This window comes from Alosa pseudoharengus, unplaced genomic scaffold (genome assembly GCF_046254945.1).
Source record: "Alosa pseudoharengus isolate Yale_2024_CS ecotype anadromous, Long Island Sound unplaced genomic scaffold, YU_APseudo_1.1 YU_APseudo_1.1_scf_10, whole genome shotgun sequence".
NCBI classification, from domain to species: Eukaryota; Metazoa; Chordata; class Actinopteri; order Clupeiformes; family Clupeidae; genus Alosa; species Alosa pseudoharengus.
Window position 1 is genome coordinate 3,355,076 of NW_027468565.1, and position 19,412 is coordinate 3,374,487.

At 41.0% G+C, this 19,412-nt stretch overlaps 1 protein-coding gene across 3 annotated transcripts in view; it reads right to left on the reverse strand.

Moving 5' to 3' along the window:
• The window catches only part of slc25a18 (solute carrier family 25 member 18), a 30,546-nt gene extending 11,881 nt beyond the window's left edge, over positions 1-18,665 (reverse strand). For 2 of the 3 annotated variants that reach the window (XM_076302867.1, XM_076302883.1), the window contains exons 1-5: positions 11,664-18,665; positions 11,345-11,529; positions 10,994-11,070; positions 10,410-10,558; positions 10,150-10,272 (exon numbers count right to left, since the gene is read on the reverse strand). In XM_076302867.1, the coding sequence (XP_076158982.1) occupies positions 10,150-10,272; positions 10,410-10,429 (143 nt within the window). In that variant the 5' untranslated portion in view covers positions 10,430-10,558; positions 10,994-11,070; positions 11,345-11,529; positions 11,664-18,665. The remainder of the gene's footprint in view (positions 1-10,149; positions 10,273-10,409; positions 10,559-10,993; positions 11,071-11,344; positions 11,530-11,663) is intronic. The other variant, XM_076302875.1, reaches the window with a different exon arrangement.
• Positions 18,666-19,412: the final 747 nt, after the last annotated feature.

The window sequence follows — 19,412 nt, forward strand, 5'->3', positions numbered from 1 at the left end:
TTATCCATTGAGCTAACGTAGGCCTACTGTCGTTAGCTATTGGCACCATAGACTACTAGCCAAAACCCATTACAGATAGTTTCGGTGGGCAATTAATTTGAATAATGCGAGAATGTCTTGTTTTGACTGATGACAGGGTGCCTTGCATCGTGTGTGCATTCAAATTAAAAGGGTTTGCAAACGTTTGTTTAGTTCGCGTTTTAGACTATTTTATCCATTGCTAAACCTGCTAAATCCATTGCCAACCTGGTGCCTTGCAAGCACTGAGTGTTCATTCAAAATAACATGGTTTGCAAACATGATCTCATGTTTGTTTTAGACTACTTTATCCATTGCTACTGGCTGGTTCTGTAACCCATTACAGATAGTTTCGATGGGTCATTAGCACTGCAGGCTGACAGATCAGTGACAGGGGGGAGGGTTGATCTAAATGTCATGTAAATGAGGACCATGGATTGAAGGAGAAAGTAGTCAAATTGAAAAGCCTGATTTCTCAGCTTGTAGCTTTGAGATGTGTATACTTTAAAATGGCTACAACTTATTCAAATATTATCAGATCTCCATGAGTGAGACACTTTCAGAATCTGTGAATAACTCAACATGTCTCTGGGGAGACATGTGCCTGGTCATTGCCTGGTTTATTTTAGCAAGGGTTTACTCCGTAAAAGAGACCTGCATGTAACATCACAGCATGTAGTTAACATCCTTAAATTCACGGATGTATCTTGGCTTTATTTTTGAGACAAAAAAGTCACTCTTAACAGCCATCAACATTTGATAAGATGTGAAATATCCACATTTTTTTTCTTACTATTTCACCTGACAGGAAATCAGTGTTATGTGGCTAAGCAGATGCCTAGCAGGTAAAACACGTTTAAATGGCTATAACCTACATTTAAAAACAATTTATGAGGTAGAAACGATGCCACATGTCTTCACACGTCACACTTCGATATTCTTATTTATCTTTTCTTTGAGAAGTCAAAACATAAATTTTTTGGCTGGTTGTCAAGCAGAATTCTAGAACTCTCTCTCTCTCTCTTTCTCTTCATATGGCCAAACTTTTAAAGATATTTTCAAAAGTATCTTATCAAAACTAGTGAAATTCACTGAATATCCTAATTTAATATAGTTACAATTGAATATGCAATCGTTTGTCAAAACATGTATACCCAATAGATGCCAATGGAACTCTCAAAATTTGAGTTAGATGGACAGTGGTGCGCTGTGTGTATGCTGCTGTAAACTGTAAGGTAAACAAGTGCTGTGCTGTCCCATTCCTCGCTTAGGCTGACCCCCTACCAACTAAAAGAATGAAGGGAGAATCTCTCTCACTCAGAGAAATACACACGCACAACCCAAACAACCCCCCCCCCCACACACACACACACACACACACACACACATCACCACCACCAAACACACATTCTCTGTCCTTCTCTGTCCATCTAATAAGTTTTTGTTGTTAATACAATTCTTGGAGCATACACAATTTCTATCTGAAACTACATAGTTCTGTGTGTAGTTTGTGATGCTATTAAACAGTTGTGTCACAAATGTACACTCATTAATTTGGTGATTTATCTTGTATTTCATATGTCCTCTAAGAATCTTTAGTCTTTAGGAGGGGAATATTTCATCTAGATAATGTAGATAAATGAATCTAATAATCTAGATTAATTCATTTCAAAATATGAGATTCATTCGTTTGTTTAATAGTTTGACAGCCCTAACCAACATCCATTAAACTATCTGTCTATCAACACCCACCTCTATCCATGTCCACTTGAATTCCTACCTAGCAACCTCCATAGCAACCAACATAATTAGCCTAGCAACCAGCATAGCAAACACTTTATTCAGCCTAGAAATAACCATATCTACCCTAGCATCTCAAATTCCCTAGCAACAACCTAGCAACCACAACTATAATGTCAACCTAGCAAACACAATAGCAACCAAATGGATGACCCTAGCAACAAGCCTAGCAACCACTTTTTTAGCATAACAACCACTATATCTACCCCAGCAACCATCTCAATTGCCCTTGCAACAACCTAGCAACCAACATGATTACCCTAGCAACCAGCATAGTAACCACTTTATTTAGCATGGCAACCACCATGTCTACCCTAGCAACAACCTAGCAAACACTTTGATATTGTCAACCAACAGGATTACCCTAGCAACCAGCATAGCAACAGCTTTATTTAACATAGCAACCATGATGTCTACCCTAGCAACAATCTCAATTACCCTAGCAACAACCTAGCAACCACCACCATAAAGTCCACCTAATGTCAACCACTTTATTTAGCATAGCAACCACCATGTCCTCCATAGCAACAACCTAACAACCATCTCAATTACTTTACTTACACCTATCTTTGCATTGTCTGCTTTAACTACATATGATATTTAACATTGCATAATTAGCATTTTCATGCACTGGTAATTCCTTGAAATTGCATTTCTAGTCATTATTACCACATGTTTGCCCTGCACACATGATAGTTCGATATACCAGGGCCATGCCACTGGAGGAGGGGCCGCTCATTTACTCCCTAAATTATTGCAAATTTTGACTTGGTTGTGACTTCCGAAACGTTTTTTTGTGAATGCTACTTATATTTAGTTCATATTTGAGAGTGAGGGGCTGCAACCACATAGCCCAGGCTGCCGATGTGTTGCGAAGGTGCAGCAAATTAACTTATATTATAAAAACAATATGCTACAAATAAGGAAATTTCAGACATGGCTGAACTGCATCTGTGTCCACCCCTCGCAGGCCAGGCACAAGCAGCTGACCATGAATGAACAATGTTGGAGAGTGCTGCATGTCCTTTTGGCACTCCCTGAACTCAGCGAGCACCCTGGGATGGGTGACCCCTCAGGAAGGTGGTTTCCACAGACGCCTCATGGATGGAGTGCTGTGTACAAGGGTCACACAGGATCAGTGATCTGTTATCACTCCATGGCATTTATTTGCCTAGTGCGCAGAACATTGGTTCAGACTTACTGAGAGGCCACCTATGCCAGTCGGAGTGGGGGTTGAACACCGGAGTGGGGGTTGATTTTGTGTTCAGTAAACCATATTTGGTTTGATCTGGACATTTGTTTTTGTTCATTGACCTGATGAATGATCCAATCATGACCATCAGTGTCTTGGCAGAGATTGACAGATTTCTTTTGAAAATGTTCATGTTTTTCTTGATGTTCATGATACCATGCACCTTAATTAGATGCCCAGCCCCACAAAGCACAGCCCCTCCTCCATAATTCTCATTAGGTATGGGGTTCTTTGCAGTATAGTCATTCTTCTATACACAAAACACACCTAAAGTGTTTCTGGCCAAAGAGCACAATTTTAATTTCATCTGAAGATTTTTTGGGGGACTTTGTCATCCCAAGATGATACTTTTGTCTGTAACTCTCCAATAGTGGTTCTTAAGGATATTTTGCCTATCTTACCATCCTCCATACTGTACGTGGGGGCAAGATAACCATGGGTCTTTGTCCAGTATAAGTATAAGTATATATACTCTTTTGATCCCGTGAGGGAAATTTGGTCTCTGCATTTATCCCAATCCGTGAATTAGTGAAACACACTCAGTACACAGTGAGCACACAGTGAGGTGAAGCACACACTAATCCCGGCGCAGTGAGCTGCCTGCAACAACAGCGGTGCTCGGGGAGCAGTGAGGGGTTAGGTACCTTGCTGTCCGAAGCACTAACCAGTAGGCCACGGCTGCCCCCTCCAAGCATGTTTGTCACATTTCCAGATGATTAGAACCTTTTAATAATTGTTTGAACTGTATATAGGCATTTTAACAAAGTACATAGTTGTCATAGACATTCTCTGACTTACAAATGTCAAAACACTTTCTTTTTATTTAAATGTAGTGTATTCTCTTGTCTTTCCGATGTTGAAAAATGACTAGAGGATGTAGCCTCTGTGACTTTATTTTCATATCATAGTGAAAAAGAAAGTCATGAACTACTTTTGAAAGTTCACAGACACTCTGATTAACTTAAAGGTTGTATCAGCGATTGCAGGCCCCAAAAAGGCCCAAATATAAATGATCACATTCATCTAATCTAAACGATCCCCTAACTGTCTGCCCCATAAGCAGGCCGTCAAAAACGCGTCTCTGTAGGCAGCCTAGGCTCCGAGATCAGTACACAAAAACAATTGCTACCAACAAGGGTTGGCAACCCACTCAAAGGCAAAATAAAATGTTTCAACCAATAACCGACGAGATGCGCGTTTAGGAGAGTTTTAATTGCACAGGAGGAAGGTGGAGGGACTAGCGACCTAGCTCTCTGTTTTGTTTGAACATCAACAGAAGTGACGTACTGTATCCACGCTATCGCTGATACAACCTTTAAATAAATTGAAATTAGATAGGAAAATGCTTCTGTTAGGTTTTGTATATAAGATTTTTCAGGAGTGCCAATAATTGTGAGCACCGTGTTTTAGTTAAAAATATTTATTTCTTTATGAGATTTTCCTTTTTCTCAAAATACATTTGCTTCCCTTGGATTTTCCCTTGGATTTTTCCTAATTTGTTTTATTGTGAATTTACAATAAATCACCAACATATTATTTTTATACAGTTTTTTAGTCAACTTTACCAAAGGTGCCAATAATTCTGGAGAGTACTATATACCACGAGTACTAATGGGTGTTGATGTTGTATGTCCACCGTTAATTTTCTCGTGAACCATTTATCACAGCACCTTCCCGCTAATATCATTGGAAGGCTACGGTTCCGCTCTTTCTTGTGACATCTGTGTGATTTATTTGAGATAAGTATTCCATGAGCAACTCAACAGAGCATAATGAATGTGAATCTAGATGCATATTATTACTATACTGTATATTTTTAGGGGGGCTTTTAATCATCTCAAAATAGGCCTAAAAACGTCCCTGCTAGAGCAGTTTTTTGAAGCTAACGGAATTGATGATGGAAAGAAGCAGAGAGCTATACTCATCAGCATAGTGGGAGCAGCCACATACATGCTCATAAGGAACCTGGTGAGTCCAGATAAGCCCAGCTCGAAAACATACAGTCAATTAAAAACATTAATGAAAGAGCACTTCAACCCGAAATAAATATAAATTTCACTCGCACTCCCGCGAGCCTACGGAGACCGTCAGTGCATACGTAGCAGAATTGAGATGATTAGCACATGATTGTAACTACGGTACTACACTGGAACAGATGTTAAGAGCCCGACTTGTGTGCGGTATTAATGATGACAGGATTCAAAGACGCTTGTTATCCGAAACAGATTTGACTTTTGAGAAAGCGTTCAAAATTGCAGTAGCTGCAGAAGCTGCTAGCAAAAATGTTCAAGACACCGTTAGCATAAGGCACCGTTAGCATGCAACAGCATGAAAACGGAGGGAGAATGGAAAAAGAGAGATAAAGAATACTAGCTGAGTGCAAATGTAAGGAGGCAAAGTGTCACTGTTGCGGGAAAGTATAGCTAAGGCTCGCCAAAATAGAAATAAAGAAGGTGCATGCCCCAGTGAAAAAAAAGCATACAGAGCAGAGCGGCGTTCGATCACATAATGTAGACTGTGAAAGGCAGGATGGTGATAGATCTGAAGAGGAAGCATTCACATTAGCCTGCACGAAAATGGAGACATCAATTCAGAGAATAAAACTGTTTGAAGTGACTATGGAAGTGAATAAGAAGACAGTACATTTTGAAATTGATACAGGATGTAGTGTAAGCATAATGAATGAGATGAAGTTCAAGGAGATGTGAAATGAAAAGCAATGCCCTCAAATAAAACAAACTAAACTTTTACTTAAGTCATACACAGGGGAGAAAATCAAAGTAGTGGGGGTAGCCAAAGTGGAAGTCAACTATGAGCGGCAGGTGAAGACATTGCCCCTAGTGGTGGTTAAAGGTACAGGACCTAGGGGGGCGCTGTGGCACAACAGGCTACATCGTTCTTACCATATACGGGTCCAAGTGCTCACTGGGACCCAGGTTCGAATCCGACCTGCGATCTTGTCCCGGTCCCACCCCATCTCTCTCTCCCACTAACTTCCTGTCTCACTCTTCACTGTCCTATACAAATAAAGGCAAAAAGCCCAAAAATATACTTAAAAAAAAAAAAAAAGGTACAGGACCTAGCTTGTTAAGAAGAGGATGGCTAGAGGCTCTAAAGCTGAAGTGGGAGGAAATAAAAAATGTGAGAACAGAGGTACAGAGTCTACAGGAAGTGCTCATGAGAAATGAGGATGTTTTCAAGCAGGAGTTAGGCATGTTGAAAGGCATGAAAGCAACCATTCGAGTGTCTGCTGAAGCACATCCTAAATTCTATTGGCCCCGCTCAGTTCCTTATGCCATGAGGGCAAAAGTAGAAGAGGAGATAGATAGGCTGCTGAAGGAGGACATTATGGCTCCCGTTAAATACGCTGAGTGGGCCGCACCCATAGTTCCTGTCTTAAAGCCAAATGGTTCGATCAGAATATGCGGAGATTACAAACTAACAGTTAACAGTGCCTCATCACTAGAGCAATACCCTTTTCCCCGTGTCGAAGACCTGTTCAATACTCTGTCAGGAGGGAAACAGTTTTCCAAGCTCAATTTAAGCCACACCTATACACAGATTGTAATGGATGATGCTTCAAAGAAATACCTAACAATAAACACACACCGAGGCCTGTTCACCTACAATAGCCTACCTCGGAGTTTCATCAGCTCCCGCCATTTTCCAGAGAACGATGGAAATCCCGTTACAAGGCCTTCCAAGAGTAGCTGTGTACTTTAGACAACATTATTCTGACTGGGAGAGATGAAGCCGAACATCTGAGCACGCTGGATGAGGTACTTAGGCGACTGAAAGACGCTGGTCTGCGACTTAACAGAAGCAAATGAGCATTTCTGCAAAATGAGGTTGAATACCTAGGTCATGAAGTGCATACCGCATATCTGGGTCTGTTGAATTACTATAATAAGTTCCTCCCTAGTCTCGCTTAGCCCCGTCACACAAGCTCCTGAGGAAAGATGTTTCTTGGGCCTGAAACAATGAGAAGGAAGAAGCTTTTCAGAACTCAAAACAGTTGCTGAAGTCAGCTAAAGCCTTTAGGCACTAGCACCAGCAGAGAAGCGCTACTCACAGCTCAATAAGGATGGGTTAGCTATCATTTTCGGGATCAAAAGGTTTCACAAATACATCTACGGACGAACATTCACAATCAGCACAGACCACAAACCACTGATATCACTCTTTCACAAGAAAAAGCCAGTGCCACAGATGGGGTCACCGAGAGTGCTGAGGTGGGCAACACTCTTGAGAGCTTACGAGTACAAAATCATATACAAACCTAGGAAGGAACATGCAAATGCAGACGCACTGAGCAGGTTGCCACTGCCACAAACAGGGGAAGAGGACGACACAGACCAGGTCCTCATGTTGGAGGTCATGGAAGACCCGCCAATCACGACAACACAGGTTAGACAGTGGACAGCTAAGGACGAAACACTCTCCCAAGTGCAAGTCTAGGTGTCTGAAAGGATAGCCAAGAGAGGTGGATACAATGTATAAACCCTACAGTCAGAGAAGACTGGAGCTGAGTGTGAAAGATGGGTGTGTGCTCTGGGGGGCGAGAGTGGTCGTTCCGCAGAGGGGTAGAAAAGCCATTTTAAAACAGTTACACCACACACACCCAGGTATATCTAGAATGAAGGGCTTAGCACGTTCATACGTTTGGTGGCCAGGGATGGACTCCGAAATTGAGAAGGAAGTACAGTCCTGCCATACATGTCAGGAAAGCAGAAATCCTCCAGCAGGAGCGCCGCTACACCCATGGGAGTGGCCGGAGACACCCTGGAGCAGACTGCAAGTTGATTACGCCATCCCTTTTCTAGGGAAAATGTTCCTTGTCATTGTAGATGCACACTCCAAATTGGATTGACGTGTATCCAGCAAGTACAGCAACAACTCAAGTTACCATTGAAAAGCTCAGACAGTGCTTTAGCATACATGGCCTGCCCCAGACCTTAGTATCAGATAATGGAACTCGACTGATGTGAAGTCAAACATACGTAAGAAACAACTCAAGCAGAAAGAACAACATGACATACACAGTAAGTGGAGGAGTTTTTCTCCTGGTGATGATGTGTACATCCGAAACTACGGTCATGGACCCCATTGGACACCAGCGGTTGTTGAAGAGAACACAGGATCTGTATCCTATACAGTACAGACAGGAGATGGACGAGTAATGAGACGTCATGTCAACCAAATCAGAGAGCGGCATACAACAGTGAGCAGTGAAACGCCCATGCCCGAGGTGACTGCGGAGCCTACCAGTCTTCAGGTTCCAGATCCAGTATTGGAGGCCCTGCCTGCAGACTCTGCCGTCACTACTTTGGTCAGAGAGAGAATGGCTGCTCCTGAGACAGCCCAAGCACACCCTTCAGCCGTTGAACAGCCAAATGCAGGAGTAGATCCACTACCTGTGCTGCGCCGTTTACCTGAAATACTTTGTGAAATAGTAGTGAGATCCCTCAAGTCAGAGCAAGAATGCGCTCTGGGACTCACTGGAAGGATTGCAGTCTACCCACCTTCCTAGTTAGTTTTTTTTTAACTCTGTTCAAGGAGTAAAATTAAAAATAGAAAAAAAAGAGAAACATGTGAGAGTTGCCAGAATGTGTATGTGTTGACTGTTCAACACTGAGATCAGACAGTCTAGGAATGTTTACTGTTGATTTTTTTTTTTCTGTGTTAACAGGATTAAATACAATGTCACCCTACCAGTACAATTGAGAGTAGTTTGGGAAACACATGATGTTTAATCACTGGAGTAGTTTTTCTCTTAACTCATTGAATGCCAAGCTGTTTTCGGAAGCTTTGTCCTAGAGTGCCAGCAATCTAGACCATTGTTGATGATTTTTGTACAGCCACAGCATATTCTGTGTTATAGCTATGAACACATACAATGGGTTGTTTAAAAGGTGAGACTTTAAGCTCTCAGTGGGTGCAAACCGTGTATTTCTACACGCCTCTGTTCCTGAGAAATCCCAAGCTAAACAGTGGCTAGTTTTCATCAAAATCGCTGTTTTTTTCTAGAAATGGAGATGTAACGTCTTTCATGAAATATGAAGTGTTGCCTGTAAACCTTCCGGGAAGTGATCAGCGAGACCTGGCGAGACTGCCACCTAGTGATAGACCCACGAAAATGGCCTGGTTTTGACCTGACGTGCATGCGTCACTGATTCGACCCGAAGCGGCAACCGAGTTATGATAAAATGTCCAGATTGTGCGTTTTCATGAGTTTTCGATCGTCATATATTTCATTTCCATTCATCACAGAGTTCCCAAAATCACATATAAGGTGTGTTAGAGTGTCTAGTTTCGTAATAAAAAAAAAAAAGCTAAAAACGTAATATTACGTTTTTGGCACTCAACGCATGGGAAGGAAAAGGCACTCAATGAGTTAAGGGGGGTGGGATGTGGTATCCTGATATTTATTTTAAACTTACCTGCAATACCACCCCACACCACAAGATGTGCAGTTGACCTTCAGGGTCATTTGGTATAATGAGTTAACGAAAACACTAGATAGAGAAAGTGATAACCTGCTGTATGGATGCTCTGTTACGTCCATAATGAAATAAATAACAAGTAAGATTATTGTGAGTGATTCAGTCATTAAAATACTGAAGTTACACACAAAAATACCAACACGTGTTCACAACTAACACAACTAATCCCCCCCCCCCCACACACACACACACACCTGTCACCTTCAGAGACGTGTTAGTGACAGATGCTGGCACCAATGAGTTTTAGCCTCCTTGCTAGCACGCCTGCCTCCCAGTCCAAGGTGCAATAAGTTGACGGATTCAAGCCCAGGTAAGTTACTATGAGCACTTTTTATAGCCCTTCTGTCAATCTGCAAGTTTCATTTTTGTGTTATCACTGTGCCTGAATCTTTGTGAAGTATACAATTACAACTTTTCATCAGGTCTCCAACCTCAAGGTTCACTAACACACAGACTCTAGCAACTGGCCACTAATAGCCAAATAAACTACATTCAAAACTACATTTCAACATGGCAGAAATCCCTCATTTGTCTCTCCTCCATCAAAGAGGAATATGCAGTGGAAGTGATACTCACATCCCACTATAGATACGGGCCCCCTGCTGGTTTTGGAGGCGAGTCTTGGCAAGATCAATAGGAAAAACACAGGTCACGCCCACTAGACCTGCCACTCCCCCATTAATCAGCTTAGCAGGAAGGCTGAAAGACACAGCAAACACAAGCACATGGACACGCACATCCAGTCATGTAATGGGTCACACCAACATACATGCAAGCATGCACAAGTGGATGTATTCACAGATACAACAATGAAACATTGATGCAAGGAGAGTTACCTGACTTTATGGTCAGTCATTTTCACAAAGAGTATCCAGTGGTCTCTTCTTTTGCTTTTGGATTCACAATTGCAATTTTCTCAACCCAGTATTCCTCACACAGACGTTTAATTCAAAGTGTCACCACCTAGGCCCACTTGCCCCTAGAACTGGCAAAATAACAAAAAAACGTAATAACCAGACCCAAAAGGTACACTTTGTCAAAATCAACCAGCTACCTCTTTGATGACAGTCAAACAGCACAAACCTGGAACATTGTCTGGTCTGTGTGCTGCATTATACTGTAAATTAGAGTAAAGGTCATACTGCTATGGATAAGAAAATTAAAAGTCACACACAAGGAATGGTCTCTCATCTGTGGGTCCCATATTTTAAAATATACTATATTATGTTAATGCATGATACAAATGCAATATGATTATACATGTATAAAATCACATAATTGACTAAGAAATAAAATTCAGAACTGTTTGTTTCCCCTTAAGTGTTGTTGGAAGTGTGATTTGTCTCTAACAGAGAGGACATCTCAACCTTTAAAGACTCTCTAATCTGGTAGCTAAAAGGGTTAAGACCTCTTCAATTACCTTGAAGGAGCAAGCTGAAAGATGAGGGGCTTATCAGCTCCCATTCACTGCCTTTGACATCCACCATCAAAACATGTCTGTAAAAGTATTCCATTATTTGTAAATAATTAATAACACATACAATGGTTTACAATAATTTATCATCTATTCTGAAAGTTTTAATGTTATTTGATGGAAGTATATCTTACAGTCAACACTATCTGCTTTGAGTTGAGTGTTTATTATGTTGCTTTTGAAATTCCTTTTGATTATCTTCTCCACTTTTCTCAATTTCTAAACACTCAGCCTATATTTACCATCTGTCTATTTTTATCTCTGGTAAACCATTGCAATCATTTTGATATTGCTCACCATTTTCTTGTCTTAATGTATGTACCTCAACCTCTTTTCCTCTTCTGCATCCTCTTCTATTTCGCTAATCCTCTCTCCACTCCTCTCACTCTTTCTTTCTGGTGCCCAGTCACATTCTGCACATGCCTTTCACTGAGCCTCTCTTTGAAATCTTCTTTCAGCTCTGCTCCATTCACAGCCATCCACTGCCAAAACACAGACAATGCTGTCTATCCTACTCCATCTACTAATTTGTAACTTCTCAAATTACGTGAGAGGATTCATGTAGCATAGTTCACATGCTAACAATGTCAATGTAAAAAGCACATCATCTACTTACCCTTTTGTATAGCTCACAAAATGGATGTAGCTGTCCACTTTCCCTTCATTTCAACAATGTGTGCAGCAACCGTAGTCAAGCGAAAGCAATCTGCGAGAGCCAGCCGCCACTCAGGGGCCATTGCATAAACACCAGTATTGTCCTTCTGCTAAGTCCCTCCCTCTTGTGGTGACTCCTAGTGACACAGCTACAGCAACAGAGCTTTACACTAACCAAACGTTATATCCACACACTGCCCACATTATTGTCATTTGCTGCTCTTATGAAAAACATACAAAATGTATTGTGTGTTATCAGTAGCATGTGGAAGGAAAGTTTCTTCAAAACTCCAGAACCAGAAGAGATCTCAACTAATTCAAAGTATATGCAAAACAGGATGAAATGTGTGATGCAAAGAATAAGATGTACAAACATTTCATCCTAAACTTTTGCATACACTTTCTTGGCTACTGTTTTATGACACAAACTACTTTGTATTAAAATGTTGAAGATGATTTGTTGGAAGTTTTGTCCAAAGCGACACACAATAATAGCAATAAACATTTACATTGAAAATTAACAGTTAAAAGTAGTCACAGAGCTTACAAAAATACTACTAATAGTAATAGTAAAAGTTTTTTGTACCTTAAAATAATGTTTCCAAAATTGTTTCCGTGTTACTGATTCTAGCTAGTTTAATAGATAGATAGTTTAATGATAGTTTAAAAGTAGACCGTTTAAAAGTTGAATGCAAAAAGTTCAGTAGTTTAATGGGTTACATTGTTTAACAGTGGATTATTGTAGTGAGGACTTTTATTTTGAAACAGTTTTGGGCAGAGGAAACAGTTGAATAGGATGTGTAGTCTTAATTGACCCAGATTGTATGCTTAAAGCCTGAGGCTGCAGGTGGCCTGAACACCTGGCATAGGATTCTAATTGCTTAATGGCCGTATTATGATGTCACAATCGGCAATGTTAAGTCTATGAGGATTTTAAAAACGTTTTTCTTTACTAGTTTAAAAAGTATAAAAGTTTCAAAGTTGAAAAGACATAGCAACCTGATCTGTTTGAAGCCCTACGTTACAAAGTTTGAATGAAATTTCTTTTTTTTTCCTTATTTTTTTTTACAGACAGAATGACAATACAGATACAAATACAGACCATAAAGGACTGCAGTAACAAAAAAACAAAACAAAACAAAAAAACACAACAACAAGAACACAAATGTGTGCACAAGCTCCATGCGCTTTTTAGTGTAGAACAGTTGGGGGAAGGGGAGAAATTATGCCAGGGTTAGGTTTTCTACACAGCTAATGAATACAGACCATGTTTTATCAAATCTTTTATATGAACCACCCAGATCCGATCTTAACTTCTCTATTTGAAGGGCCATCATAACATCATGTACCCACTGCACAAATGAAGGAGGATGAGTAGCCCTCCATCTAAAAATAATTAGCCTGCGGGCTAGAAGTGAGGAGAATGCAATAGCATTTGATTGGTATTTGTTAAGCTTATATTCTTCTGGAGTAACTCCAAATATTGCTATGTATGGATTAGGTTCAATTGTTTTTTGGCAGATTTCTGTATATACCTCAAATATCGATGTCCAAAAGTTGTTTAGTGAGTTACATGACCAGAACATATGCCCCATAGTTGCTGGGGACTGATGACATTTACTGCAGCTAGAATCAGATGTGTGAAGTATTTTTGCTGAACGAAGTTTCTAAGTTAAACTGTTCAAGAGAAATTGCGTACGGAAAAAGTGGTAAGCGGAATAATAATAATAATAATAAGAAGAAGTTTTTCATGCACTGTAATAAGTTGTTGCCTAGGAAGAACAGTACAGTGCATTTTCATGCACTGTAATAATAAACATATAACAATAATAATAATCATAACAAGTGGTGATTATCGGGGTCCAAACACATTGTAAAAAGTGCCCTTAAATGAAAAGTTTCTCGATAAAACTTTTGTTGGGGAAGTAAATGTACTTAGTTACTGTCAACCCCTGTGTTTTTACAATTACTCGCACATATGCAACTTGAAAATTTGCCAACTTTGTTTTTTTTTTTTTAAACAAAGAAGGAGCAAATCTGCTAGTGTAGGCCAATGTGTGTGAGAAGGGGAGGGTCCGGGAGTGATTAGTCCAGCGTTTCTCAACCAGAAAGCCTTAAAGTTTAGTAGCATAACTCTTTACCGCTGGTTTTCATGTGCCACCACTATGCTTATTTCAGTCTTACATTTGCTGACAGGGCTAGTCTAGCAACTCTCCGTTGGCTTGTGAGCTCGAAAAATTAAACTTCTATCAGCCCAATCAAATCGTGTATAGAGTCGTTAGGCGGGCTTAACATAATGATTGATGGCAGAGTTGCAACGGTTTGGCTTGAATTCCCTGCTACCTGAAAACAAAGAAGATGGATCTTGCTGTTGGCCAACAGTGTGACACGAGTTGAGCTTGTTTTAAATTGGCAAAAGTTTGAACTAGCCAACTAGCTCCGCTGGTGGGAAAACGCATGGGACTCAGCGATGTCCTATTGCGTGCAGAGGGAATTTGAAAGACAACCGATTATCACTTCCCTCGGACTGAGCACTGCGAACGGTGAGTGCCCAGATCCTACATTTTAATGTGTGTCTGGCTCGTCAGGATAGGGGAATACCTAATTAGGCGCATTTTACTCCTCCTACCTTTTAACACGAAACTCCCACTTTCCCCTGACCCTCCTCTGAATGCATATGCATGACACAGGAAAACTTAATTTGCCCTTTTCAACTCCTGCAACAGGCAATTTGCGGTTTTACCAAGTGTGGCCTGTTTGTAAATAGCTCGCATCAGTTACGTCAGTCTTTGCGAACAATTAACGCCTGGAAACAGGCACAAACGGCTTGATAAATCTAGCCCTCAGTGTCAGAGTGAAGATGTAAGGAGCAGAATATTATCAAAATGTTGCCAATTTAAAAAAAGCTTAACTCGAGTTGCGATTCAGAGACCGCTGTTCGCCAGCAGCAGTATCCATCTTCCTTGTTTTCAAGTAGCAGGAAATTCAGGTGGAAATTCAGGCGGAAATTCACCGTCGCCGACTCTATGAACGATGTGATTGTCCTGATAGAAGTTTCATTTTTCCAGCTCGCAAGCCAACGGAGAGGTGCTAGACTACCCTGGCTGCAAATTACTCGTTCTCTGTGTAATTATCTAACTCCCTCTCCTCTCCAAGCCTGCTTACTGTCATAGACAGTAAAAGAAATGGACACAGCGACCCCATAGACTTCGACGGAGACAAGTGAAGTCAATTAGAACCACTTTTTCAGTGATGGTTTATTATACTCTGCAGCCTCAAACTGAGTTTAACGACGTAGATGGGACGTGAGCAACTAGCTGTCTGAAAATTGCAACTCTTCTGGTAGCTACGCCGAGAGAAATCTGAATCAAGCGCAGATCTGTAAATAAACTAGAAAATGTAATTCCGAGGAATTACCAGTGCATGAAAATGCAAAACATATTAACATAAAATGGAAAACAAACTTTTATTTGGAAATAGTTGTGGGCAGAGGAAACAGTTGGCGGGAGTCAAAGTTGATGACAACTGACAGTTGGAATGGCTGAACAGTTAAATAGTTGAATAGTTTAAATAGTTAAATTATTTAATAGGGAATTATTGTAGTGAGGACTTTTATTTTGAAAAAGTTGTGGGGAAGAGGAAACAGTTGGCGGGAGTCACAGTTGATGACAACTGACAGTTGGAATGGGTGAACAGTTAAATAGTTTAAATAGTGAGGACTTTTATTTTGTAATTTGTATTTTGTTAATTTGTATTTTGTTATTTTTATTAACTTCTTTAGAAATAAAGAGTTTTTAAACGCTTCAGATGTAGGGTTATTTGCTGTCAAAGTGACGCTAAAATGAATGGGGGTCAACGGATAGCTGCAGGTGAAGGCTTATTAGCCTCAGAGCTTCCAGGGGGTACGCTTTCCTGGTTTTCACTTACCCCTGTCAGTATGCGTGGGGCAGCCGTGGCCCACGGGTTAGCACTCTGGACTTGTAACTGGAGGGTTGCCGGTTCGAGCCCCGACCAGTGGGCCGCAGCTGAAGTGCCCTTGAGCAAGGCACTAAACCCCTCACTGCTCCCTGAGCGCCGCCATTGAAGCAGGCAGCTCACTGCGCCGGGATTAGTGTGTGCTTCACCTCACTGTGTGTTCACTGTGTGCTACTGTTTCACTAATTCACCGATTGGGTTAAATGCAGAGACTAAATTTCCCTCACGGGATCAAAAAAGTATATATACTTATGCGATATGTGCTGCCTGCACGATCCGATATGTGCATGCGCATATTTATGTAGTAGAAAATGTGATGGTTTCTCTACTTTATTTTTATCAAGCATGCGTTGAAACATTTGATGGCCAGGCAGCACAACTTGTTGTAAGCTTCATTGTATGTTATTCATTTCACGGCTGGTCTGTTTTATAAAGATATTTAAATTAAGTTTATTGTCACTGATCCAAAACCACATATTGACGTCTGTGTACTACGCCTTGGAGACATTGTTATTTTTGTGACATGTAGTGTGGGGATGTTGTGATGTTTTTTTTTGTGACATGTAGTGTGGGGATATTGTGATGTTTTTAAATGTAGCTTACGCTATGCATTATGAGGTGTTTATGTGGTTGCCAATCCAAAATAATAAAGGAGTTGTTACATGTTACATGAACATACACCATATTGGTTACATGTGGAATGAAGTCTGAGTCTTTCTGTCACTGCAACTGCAGCTGCACTGCAACACTTCGAAAACTCTTCGAAACAAACACTTTCGGTACCAGAGCGCTGTCAATGAATGAAACTCCAGTGGTGCAAAGGTGTGTAAGCGTGGAACAGATTGTGCTGTATCGTAATCATAGTAAAACAGGATTATCATTTGTGCATGCACGAACATCTTGTGCATGCGCATGTCGGATCGTGCAGGCAGCACAAATCGTGTACCCACAACCCCCTCGCTTACTGCTGGTGTCCCTGCAAGGGGGCAGGCGAATTCCCGGAAGTAGAAGCATCGATGTAGCGGTGGTTATCAACTCTCTGCTAACCCCATAGAACGCCCAGTCATTTAGGATTTTTTTGAACTCCCATAACTTCATATAACATATATCATGTGCCAATATTTTAGCTTCTGTGTTATCTACATAAACAATAAAAGGCAAAACAAGACTCGACTACCTCGTACGTAACGTTAGGTTCCCGTAAGAAGAATGTTTAGCATGTCCGGTTGAAGGGAAGCTAACGCACTGAAGGGAGATAACCGTATTGTTTGGATAAGAAGCGTAGCTGCTAGTCCAGCCAGCACGGAAACTAGTGAACAAGCTATGTAGCCTACAATAGCAAGTAAACCTAATGGAAAAACAGTAGTTTTACCGTTAGGTAGTCTAACGATAATCATTTCAGAGGTTTTCGATGGATTGACGTAGGTCAGAAAAGTGGAAAGAAGATTAGCCTCAAGGCTATAACTTTTTTGTTTTGTTTTACCATGACTGTTTTTAAAGATGATCATGTGTGGTAGTTTCAACATTAACACGACTTGATATCACTTGTGAGGATGATATTAATAATAATACATAAATAAATGTTTAACTTTGATGACTTTGAAGGCGAAGGAAGTGTGAGAAGAATTTCTGTGTATCTATCATATGAGTTACAAGATTCAGTTCGATGGCTAACGTCACGAAGTTAAGTGCGAGTCTGCGCAGTACTGGGGGGACCAACTGAAAAATGACTCAGTACCCTCCCATTGAGAACGACGGAGTCTGTTCGTCCATTTCTTTTACTGTCTATGTGTCCCTGTTATGACACTTCCTGGACTTGTCTCTCATCTCTGAAAGACTTAACTCCCTCTCTCGTGGTGAGCAACTTTACAAACTGACTTCAGGCCTTGCTCCTGCGAGATATTAAGGTCGTTTGACATGGTGACACGGTGGTCAGCAGCATTTTTAACCAGCATGCATTGTGTTCAACCCAGTATGCATCACGTCAAGTGGGGCAGCCGTGGCCTACTGGTTACCGCTTCGGATTTGTAACCGGAGGGTTCAAACCCCGACCAGTAGGAACCAAGGAGCACTCTAGAATCTTTGGTAGGAATGGCTGAAGTGCCCTTGAGCAAGGCACCTAACCTCACTGCTCCCCGAGCGCCGCTGTAGCAGGCAGCTCAATGCGTTGGGATTGGTGTGTGCTTCACCTCACTGTGTGTTCACTGTGTGCTGAGTGTGTTTCACTAATTCACGGATTGGGATAAATGCAGACACCAAATTTCCCTCACGGGATCAAAAGAGTATAGGCCTATATACTATGGCTATATAAGTCAGATCAGCGCAGAAATTCTCTGGCAGCGCTGATGATGAAGTGAAATGAGCCTAAAGACCGGTTTCAGGTCCCTAACAACCGTAGTCAAGAATGAACTCGGAGGACAAGCACTAGTTGTTTACACTGACAGCGCATAGAAAACAAGCTGGCTGAACTTGATATAAAATGAAGAATAAAAACATATTGCCGAAATATTTCGGTGTAGCCGAGTCTGGATTGTTTTCATCTAGAGGTGTAGTGGATTTACCTATGAAAAAGCAACGGATTTTACGGAAGGTAGGCTAAACATGTGGCCAGTCACTGTAAAGTTAGGTTAGGCTTAAGCTAATGTTAACGTTAGGGCTTCGACTGGAGAAACAATTAGGGACTGTTCGTTATTTATAAACTTTATAAAAATTTATAATAAATTGAGTGCTTCAATCAAAAGTTGCATGACCCTCCCCTGCATGCTATATAATTTTCAACGACCCTCCAGCAGCATTTTCAAAAATGACATGACCCTCCCCGGCCAATTATCGATGTCTTCCTTCCAAGCTTTTACTGGCTATGACAACACATCAACATACCGCCCTAAATCCAACCGCATTAGCCTACTTGAAAAGTTACTCCTGTAGTAAGTATTCACATGAAATAAAACAATAAAGCATTGAGACCATTCAACAAAGCACACTGGGTAATAACAAATTCAACACATGAACTTGTTGCTATGGACTCGTCTCTAGGCTTCCTCAGTCATTGTAAAGCTGCCGAAGCTGAACATTATCCAAAACTCAATTTCTCAGACGAACGTCAATTTGGGAGCTTGCTACACTCCTTCCTTCTCAAATGACTTGAAAAGGCCGTTTGCACAATTTCACAAATAATCACAGGGACCGAAAAATACCTAACATGCCAACTTTTTCCGGGTTTATCATGTACGTTTCCCCGCTGCCTTGCCGTAGAATATCCCATATTACTGTAATACTCTCACAACATTAGTCCTGCATTCTGGCCTGTCTCTGTGTTGTCCAGTTCTTACCCCTTGCCCTTCCAGTGAAACAGATGTATTCAAATCATCGTTTTGCTTGCTTGAATGCGAACTCAGAGTGATGTTAACCTAGGCCTATTTAAGTTAACGACGTGGTTGTCGTGAGAACACGATTCATTAGCGCTTGCAGTGTTCTGCCGTAGGCTATGCCTTCAGTACGTGCGCACCTGCCAGGCTACTCAGCTAGACAAAGAATTCCCCCTGTATATTCACTCCAAGTTGGCCTACCATAACTTACCAACTACACTGTAGACCATAAACTGGCTATTTATATGACCAAATGTAGGCCTATTTGTTCAACTTTATGAAGCAGAATTACGCACTGCTACTTGGAACATAACACATTTTTGTTGGCAGGAGAGAGAATGACAGCGATTAACAAATTGCACTTGTTG